The sequence below is a fragment of the Microtus ochrogaster genome, chromosome X (genome assembly GCF_000317375.1).
Source record: "Microtus ochrogaster isolate Prairie Vole_2 chromosome X, MicOch1.0, whole genome shotgun sequence".
In the NCBI taxonomy this organism is placed as follows: domain Eukaryota; kingdom Metazoa; phylum Chordata; class Mammalia; order Rodentia; family Cricetidae; genus Microtus; species Microtus ochrogaster.
The window spans coordinates 23443473-23453014 of NC_022026.1; the positions used below are offsets into that span (position 1 = coordinate 23443473).

The 9542-nt window shown below is 46.0% G+C and overlaps 1 protein-coding gene across 1 annotated transcript in view; it reads right to left on the reverse strand.

Annotated features, from left to right (window-relative positions):
• Positions 1-2591: 2591 nt before the first annotated feature.
• The window catches only part of Dgat2l6 (diacylglycerol O-acyltransferase 2 like 6), a 25658-nt gene continuing 18707 nt past the window's right edge, over positions 2592-9542 (reverse strand). Inside the window, exons 2-7 of the mRNA XM_005358612.1 lie at positions 8201-8311; positions 7876-7946; positions 7302-7506; positions 5836-6010; positions 3158-3369; positions 2592-2746 (exon numbers count right to left, since the gene is read on the reverse strand). Coding sequence (XP_005358669.1) covers positions 2592-2746; positions 3158-3369; positions 5836-6010; positions 7302-7506; positions 7876-7946; positions 8201-8311 — 929 coding nt within the window. The remainder of the gene's footprint in view (positions 2747-3157; positions 3370-5835; positions 6011-7301; positions 7507-7875; positions 7947-8200; positions 8312-9542) is intronic.

The following is a 9542-nucleotide window of genomic DNA, read 5'->3' on the forward strand; positions in this document are numbered from 1 at the left end:
GAATGGGGGGAGGGTGGGAGGAATGGGAGGCTGGGAGGAGGCGGAAATTTTTTTTCTCAATAAAAAAAATAATAAATAAAAAAAGAGTGTTTTGTATGTGTGTATGTAAGGTCTCTGGGGCTGGAGAGATGGTTCAGCAGTTAAGAGCACTGCCTGCTCTTCCAAAGGTGCTGAGTTCAATTCCCAGCAACCACATGGTGGCTCACAACCATCTGTAATGAGACCTGGTGCCCTCTTGAGAAAGATATCTGGTCAGTTGTCCTCATCAACTAGGACCATAAACTCAATACGGACAAGTTCAACAGAACCGCCATATACGGGCTGCCCATGCATGTTTCAGCAAGAAAAAAACAATGTAAGGGAAGTATGTGCATGTAGATTCTGGGGAGGCCAGAAGAGGCGATCAAGTTCCCTGGAATTGCAGTTGCAGAGAGTTGTGAGCTTCTATGTGAATGCTGGAAATTGAACCCAGGTCTTCTATAGGAGCAGCATGGACTGGGACTGAATGAGCATGGGATCAAACTGGATCCTCTGAATGTGGCTGACAATGGTGGCAGACTGAGAAGCCAATGATAATGGCACTGGGGTTTGTCTCTACTGCATGGACTGGCTTTTTGGGATCCTAGTCTATTTGGATGCACCTTCCTAAGCCTGGATGGAGGGGGGAGGGCCTTGGACTTCCCACAGGGCAGGGTACCCTGCCCTCTCTTAGGACTGGAGGGGGAGAGGGGAGAGGGAGTGAGGGAACGGGAGGGAAGTGGGAGGAGGGGAGGAAGTGGAAATTTTGATTCCTATTATTTATAAAGTAATAAAAAGTCTACTAAAAATTAAAATCCAAGCCATCGCTTTAGCCCACATTTAAGTATTTTAATTATTATTTTAGCATATAATAAAATACTGGGGCTGGAGAGATGGCTCAGTGGTCAAGAGCATATGTTATTCTTTCAAAGTACCCAAGTTCAGTTCCCAGTACCCATGTTGGGTGGTACACAACCACCTGTAAATTCAGCTCCAGGTCTCCAGTGATCCTATTACCTCTTCTGATTTCTGTGGGTACCAGCACTAACATGACATACACCCCCACAGACACGCACAAATATGTTTAAAATATATTAGAGAGGCCTTTAATTTCTGTAATCTCAACTGCTCAGAGGCTAAGGCAAGAGAATCACAAATTCGAGGCCTACCTGGATTACAGAATGAGTTCCAGGCCAGCATGGGTAACTTTGTGAAATCTTGTCTCAAAATCAATAGTAAAAAGAGGGCTGGGGCTCAATGGCAGGGCACTTGCTTAGCTTGTGGGAGGCCTTAAATTAAATCTCCAGTATAAAAAAGTGGGCAGTTTTCCTTTGTTGGCTACTCTATCAACATAGAAGTGTTTTCCATATTTCAATAATTGGATAAGACTTTACTAGTGATGCAGAATTCTATATGGAACTTATTTTTATCAGTGTATATCAAGTGTACAAAATAATGGATTTAATTGTGACATCTTCATATATATAATGTATGTATTTGAAGGGGATTCTTCTTCCTTCTTTTTTTCTGGAGGTGGGTGGGGTGAGGCTGGGTTTCTCTGTGTGGCCCTGGCTGTCCTGGAACTCACTCTGTGGATCAGGCTGGCCTTGAACTTACAGAAATCTACTTGTCTCTGCCTCACAAGTCTGGGAGTAAAGGTACGCACCACCAGTACCAGGTTTTAAGGGGAATTCAATTTACTTTTACTTTGTTTGAGATGCTTGATGTTAATTTATAAGTTATATTGTTCTATGGTATCCTTTTTGGTATGTGTATTGTTTTTGATTCAGATCAGCTCCTACCATTAGTGAAAACATATGAAAGAGAAGCTATCTTGGTGGCCTTCTTTGGGGTAATTACATTGGTTCAATTATTTTGGGTGGTACTTTGTACATAATCAAAACTATACTGATTACTCATACTGTATACAACAATTAATGAAAGACAAAAATGGAATCAATATAGAGCATAAGTCATGAGATTTTTTTAAGGAAAAACATACTCAATAGAAAATTTTGGCAACCTAGAACTAAGTGAACTTCATAAACATGATGCCAAAAGCAAGGTGTTTATAGAAGGCTGAAGAGTGACTCTTACAAATATGGCTATACCCTAGTCCTCTGAAATGGTTAACTAGCACCTTCCTTAAAGACACAGAAGTAATTCACCTAAAAATCTGGAGATTTAACCTAAATACTAACAACAACGGCACCAAGGTTTGTGGGAAAGGAGCACAGAGTTCGTTGACTTCTCATTGCTTTTATTATGGAGTTGATGACCAACTTCCAAGACTCCTAAACTGGGTCATTGTCATAAAGCACCAAGGCGTGACAGAGCTACCCCCTCTGTTGGTCAGCCTTCACCAGTCCTCTCCTGTGTACCCTTTACCCAGTCTGTCTTGATTACATGGGTGGGGGTTCAGTTGCTGGACTGCCAATTCATTCAGCACTTCTGGCTCGGTTGGCATCTCTTGGTCTTTAAAATCCACCTCTGTCCCCAAATTCTCCCTTCCCTGTGGCTTCACTCAGATCTTCTCTGGATTTGAGCTGTAGTTACAGAGATTCTGGTCCCTGTTATATAATTGTCAACTCCTGGGTCTCAGAGAAGCCATATTCCACTTTGTGCTGGTCAAACAGCTTGCGTAGGGCACTGATGTAAAGCTCAAAGTACTTTGTCACCGTCTCCTTGTCAGGATCATTGATCTTGGGGATTGGCAGGGGTTCTCCAACTATGGAGGAGAAGAGACAAGCATCAGAGTCCCTACCCCAAGGACACCACCCACACCTCAGTAGGGATCCCATTCCAACAGTATCCAGTCCCCTCCCTTCATTCTTCCCTCTTGTTGCAGCTATGTTTTGGCGCTCATTCTTTGGTCACTTAAGTTTCACCAATGTTCCGGAGAATGAAAGCAAGCACAGGGAAGAGCTGAGTGAGTGTACTTGAATAAGGATGTTTCTCTGACAGCCCATGAGCGCTGGCCCACCTATGGACGCTCCCCACTGTTTGACTGCTTTCAGCTGCACCTATCGCAATGCCCCTTAGTAGACCCTGGCTGTTGAGCCAGATTGCCTGGGGATTGGTGGGTGACTTTGGGTGGAAGACCAAGAACTTGAGTGGCCTAGAAAAGCAGAAAGCTTACCAACGGTGGTAATTGGGTGATTGAAAGGCAAGAAGCCCCAGGACCCCCGAGTGAGGCCCCTGCCATGGAAAGTACAAAAGTTTAGGCCTAGGATTGTTTTGCCAATTTTCTGGAAGTTTTTTTGGAAGAACCTTAGCCATGTGCCTTCACGGAAGGTCTCTTGGTTGAAAACCTCATTCTCACCAAAGGTGTAAGATGGGACAAGGTACGCCCTGCAAAGAGAGGGACAGCAGTATGAGCTGAGGCAGCCCCCCTCACCCCCAGCAACACTCTGACTGAGGCAGGAAACATCCCCAACCTCTGAACAACAGGATAAGATTCCAAGCACCCAGACATCTCCGGCCTCATGTTTCGTTCCTGCCATACCACTTCCTCCAGTGGAGCATCAGTGTGGCTGCTGCGCCTTAGCCCATGATGGGAAGGAGTAGCTCAGGAGACTTAGCCCCTTCATTCAGCATCCAGCATGATCTCCCCAAACTACACAGGCATGCATGCCACTCCCCTGCTTGAAGTTCTCCCAGAAGTCCTCACTGCAGCCCTCACTGCTTAGCACAAGCTCAGTGCCCTCGCCCTTTCTGTGTGGCCAGGTTCCCCACTACTTAACCACAGTTAGTGTGCCAAGTGTTCTCTTACCTGTCTGTATGTTCTATTCCTTCTGCCTTCTCTCTACGTGACAAAGCCCATTTGACCGTTCAGTACTCCGATTCCCCACTGCGGATTTGTTATCCCTCAGCTAGTGCTTTTCTCTCTCCTGCTTATAAGGCTCTGCCTTATAGTCACCGCCTTACCTGGCTGACGGATCAGAAGTGAAAACCCTGACAGTTCTCATTGAATCCCTGGGGTCGGGTCTGGGGCAGTGCTGCATATATCATCTGGTTCCTCATCCAATGCCTGAGCTTTCACTTCTGTTTGTTTGCTTACTGTACTGGTTTTGAGGTGCTGGGGATTCAGCCCACAACCTCGCACATGCCAGGTAAGTACTTTATCACTAGGAAGAACCCCAGGCATTAAATTTTTTTTTAAGCTGGAGACAGGATCTTGCCAACTTGTCCAGGCTGGATTTGAACTTGTAGTCTTCCCTCTTCAGATTCTAGAGTAAGGGGGGTTACAGGCAACTGCCACAATGTCTGGCTCTTTTCCCATTTCATTCTGACTGGCAACTCCTACTCATATTTTAACTTTAACACGGTTCAGATGTCACTCTCTGATGAAAGATCTAGTCTGGGACAAGGTCTTTCTATAAATTGATGCTGTCATAGCAATTTGCATATGTCTCATGTATCACATGTCATTTTCCCAACCCATTTCCAAATGAGTTCTTTTTTCTGTGCCAGCACTGTTTTAGGTCATGGGGATACACCAGTGAACACAAAGGAAGAAGAAAAATCTCCATACTCATGGTGTTTACCAGCAGTGATGGAGGAGGCCATGGGAAGAATAGTAAGCAGTGAAGTCAGGGAAGTGGCCAAAGACCAGCTTCTTCAAGACCTTTTGCTCTGTGTGGCCTGGGAGTCACTGGGAGCATTTTGAGATGTGATACAACTTGACTCATGGTTACCAGGATTGTTCTAGCTACAACTGGGAATAGAATCTTGGTGGGGGAAGCAAGGACAGAGGCAGAAAGAGCAGTTCCAAGAGTTGTAATGATCCAGTTGAGAGATAATGGGTGCTTAGATAGTAGTTTTAATGTATGGGGATAGTAGTTGGGATGTAAAGGAGCTGGAGTCTGTATATGTTTTGTTATGATATGTGCATGTATTTGTCATCTACATTAGACTGTGAGTCCACAAATGCCAGATATTGTTTACTCCTGTATTTCAATGTCCTATACTAACCTTGATACTCAGTAGGTATTTGACAGCTGCTGCAAACACTCTCTGGGGGCATCCTCTGAGCAGCCATCCCCTGAACTCTCATTGCCTTATGAACTCCCTTCATTGCCCTTGGGTGGTTGGTGCCGGGAGGGGGGGGGGAAAGAGGGGGAAGTGGTGCGGGAGAATTGTCTGTCAATCATGTTATAAATAAACGCCGATTGGCCAGGCAGGAAATATAGGCCGGAAAATCAGACAGGAAGTAGAAATGATGCAATGAGAACAGGAGAATTCTGGGAAGGAGGAAGTTGATTACTCCCATTCCTGCCCAGACCACCGAAGCAGAAGGATGTGATCTGCCTCACTGAAGAAAGGTACTGAGCCACATGGCTAACATAGATCAGAAAAATGGGTTAATCAAGATGTGAGATTTAGCCAGTGAGAGGCTAGAGCTAATGGGTCAATCAGCTTATAATTTATGGAGACCTATGTGTGATTTTTCTCTGGGACTAAACAGCTGGGGTACTGGGCAGGACAAAAACCCCAACAACAAGCAGGTCTGGGCTCCCACTTATGTTACAGGTGGTCCTCAGGGCCTCCCAGTGAATGAGAGAACATAGCCACTCTCTCTCAGAATGCCAGACTAGTGGATCCTTTTCTGCTCTTCTTTCCCCAACTTCAAGATCTAAAAGTGCCCACCAAGTGTTTGGGGATTCAAATAACACCCCCAGGCATATGTGAAGGGCAACAGGAAATAATCAGAGGAAAGGGATATCTAGCAGGTTTCCCAGAGAGGATGTCATTGTAGATAGAGCTACAGAGGGCTAAGGCACCATGACAAGAGAGTCCCCGGATCTAGAGACCCACCCTGTCTTCAGTGCTAGCTTCACAAAACCTTTATGATTTTTGAGGTAGATTGTGGAGACTCCAGGGCGGCACAAGAGGGCTTCAGAAGCTCCACCCACCACAACGATCACAGCATTGCCAGAGCCTTTCTGGGTCAACTTGTGCTTCAGGGCCAACTCACTCACTGGACATATACCTGTGAAACCAAAGAGTCAAGTGGATAGAATGAACTTGGTGCCCAAATGTGGGAGAAGGCTTCTCCCAGGATCTTCCTGCTAGAGACAGTTACCGTCTTCTGTCTTTGGTCTTCATGCCTTGGGTTAGCCCTAGCCTGAGAAGGTATTCTTAGTGGCAGCTGCTTGTTTACCTTGGTAGGACTTTAGACTTCTATGGTAAGGGCTATACTGTTTTTTCCCCTTGCTTTTATTTATAGCTTCTTGTCTTCCGGATGAACCCTTTCCCTTTCTCCCCATAGACTGTAGAGCTATCTTACTTTCTGTCCAGGCTGACCACTATGGAAATCCCCCAGAGGTATTTCTTCTGGAGGTAATCAGGCTAGCCACCACCAGTGTGCTTCCTCCCTAAGTGTAAGCTGCTGAAAGAACCCTTTGACTCGGATTTTGGGTGAGCAGGGAGACCAAGCCAAATTGAAAGGTAGATGAACAATGGAATGTGGATGACATTCTGTTGTTCAAGAAAAGCTGCAGACATTCATCACTTTGAAATCCCATTTTTGCATTGAATTAATCTTCTGTCCTCTACTGGGATGGCAGAATTTGCATACAAGATCTAGCCATCGAGAGAAACCCTTATACCTGGACATACCAACCTAAGAGGGGCGCTGAACCGTCTTCTGGGATTCCCCTCAAGATAAATGTAGCTTACCTTTAGTTTGCCTTCAGTTGTTTGCTGATGTCCAGAAAGATAAACATTCATCCAGAGAGAAGGGAATCTGTCACAGTGTCCTGGCACTGAGAAGTTGTCCTGAATTCTGATGGGTGATTGTCCTTTATCCTTTGGCATATTAAGCAAGGATGAAGGGATTCCCAGGAGATGCAGGACATGGACCAAGATTGTATGTTCTAACTGGCATGAGAGACTTTATAAAGTCTTTATGGTGCCTTGGAAGGAGAGCTGAAAGGAGCCAGTTGCCATCTCAGGAAAGAATCTGATACTATTTCCCCTGTATTTACATTTAGAATGCTGCTTTTACTCTTCTTTCCATTTGGGCTTGATTCTGCACTTAGCCTTCTGATTATCCTTTGTAAGGAATCCTGGCAACTCGAGAATGTCTGTAACTTGCCCTGCTGCCCAATCGAACTGCCTCTCATCCTTTGTACAGAAATTGATGCTAGGACACATACTCCCAACGCCAGCTGAACTCTTCAACAAAGTCAACCGAGTTTTCTATCACAAAGCGACTGTGGTGCTTATTGGGGTAGACATCTTGAGTTGGATTTCAGAATGGGATGATTTCTTGTACCTACCCATGGACATTACATACTCTCGCACAATTGGGATCCAGAAGATTCCTTCCAAAGTTGCTAAAAAGGGAGTGATCAATGGGAAAATCTTGGAAAAGCCAGTGGCCTCAGTAGCAAAGTTGATGAAGGCACCAAAAGAGAGAACACCATGGGGGTGGCTGACGATGATGTAGTTCTGCTTGGGAGAAAGGTCATGGGTCTTCACCAGCTGTTAGAGGAAGATTGTGGGAGACTGATCAAGCAGAAGGAAGAAATGATGTGAAAACTCAGAGCCAAGCCAACAGCCTCTAGATCTTTGCTCATTAGGATGTTATTGTCATGGAGATCTCCAGGGATCGTGGTGCTAAGTGATGCTGGCCTGGGTTTGACACGATAGAAAAGTATTCCTCACCCGTCTCCCCATCTGCCCATCTATTTTGGATTTATGTTCTACATCAGGCCTCTAAGTGTTCGCTTTCACTGCCGGCCGTCAGAGCCCTTGAAAACCTGGGTCCCCTTATGGACGGGGAGTTCAAGCAATAAGGAGTAAGGGCATCTGGAAGAAAGATGGGCACCCAAAGGAAAGGCACTTAGTTACCTTCACTGGGAAGTAGCTTTGGAAATACTTCCAGAGAGTCCAGTTTCGCACCCAAGCTGAACGCCTACCGTCTGTGGACAGAGGACAAAGAGAAGAACGAGTGAGCCATTGCTAGTCCCTCTACCCCTCCCAGAGCTGAAGAAGACTTTGCGCTCTGTTCCTCAGGCTACAGAAGCAGCCTCATTCTTAGGCGCTGAAAGCTTCTTGGGAAGCCAGCCAGACCTTTCTCCTCTTCTCCTCATCGTTCCATCCACTTCCCTCTTCCCTGTCCCTATGACTCCACCTTTAGCACAAAAGGGCCCACAACCCTGCCCACATCTCTTACCTTGGCTGTGTGTGTTCCAGTCACAGACAAGCCAGATTAAGGAGAGCATGGCTAAGGGCCATAGGCTACTGAAGAGCAGGCAATAGGGTATACCTAAGACGGGAATAGCTCCTGAGGAGACACAAATGATACATGCCCTTCAGTTTCGCTCGAGGCTTGATTCACCTCTCACAGCCTCATGTCATCTCTGCCTCTCCACTGAGGGAGCAGGCAAGGCTGCTGTGGGGACCTTCTTCTCTTTTCCCCTCAGCCATTGCCTATCTCTTGCTCTGCCTCAGGCTGCTGTCTGGGTCCTTGGATCTGGGTCCTCCTGAAGTCTGAGATGAAGTTCTTAGAGTAGGCCTTCAGCTCGAGTCAAAGGACAGAACTGCTTGGCAAAAGGGAAGAGAAGCACATTGGGCTGGTGGCTGATTGTCCTCGCCCTGGCAGTTCAGGAAGTTCCTTACAAAAGCTAGATTTTCCTTGCTTTGTTGAACTGATAGGACCACACATTCTGAGGGTAGAGGCCTACCTGCAATGTCCAGGCAGTGTGACGCTGTGAAGAAAGTGTAGATTAGAAACTGCTTTATTGTATTTATTCTGTTCCCTTCAAAGGCTTCCGAACTGTTCAGAAGAGGGGAGTGTGACTCTGTTAGCAAAGAGACATGAGAGGCTGGAAAATGCGCACATGTTACGTCTTACAGCAGTAACATAACACTGTCTTTGTTAAATAAATTTGTTCATTTAATAAAAAAAAACAAATTTATTTATTTTTTTCTCCTGAGATGGAAGCCAGGGCCTTGTTCATGCTAAACAAGTGCTCTACCACGGAACTACATCCTCGGCAATGGGGTCCACTTTAAATCAGCATAAAGTCTTAGGCCACTTGCTCTGAGTACTCCAAGGTGCAGCTCACAGAGTGCAGCTTACAGAGGCCCTTATGTTGCCAAGACATCAACACAGGCCAGGCATAGCAGTGCATACTTTTAATCCCAACACTCAGGAAATAGAGGCAGGTGGATCTCCACCAGTTTGAGGCTAGCCTGGTCTACAGAGTGAGTTTGAAGACAGCCAGAGCTACATAGCGAGACCCTTTCTCAAACAGACAAACAAATAAATGAAAAAGACACCAAAACAGCAGGTGTGGCTTTGAGATGGTGTCTCAGGGCTAGCCAATCCAGTGCTGCCCATCCACTATGAAGAGAGAGGGTTTTCTTGTGTTCGCTTCAGCTAGTGCTGCTGTGGTACTGGATATAGCCTTTCCCCAGCTCCTCAAAATGTCCAGGGCGGTGCAGATTATCTGTCGCCTCTCTGATTCCCACAACAGTCTGCTGTCAGTGTTCCTACACACGGGGAAGGGGAG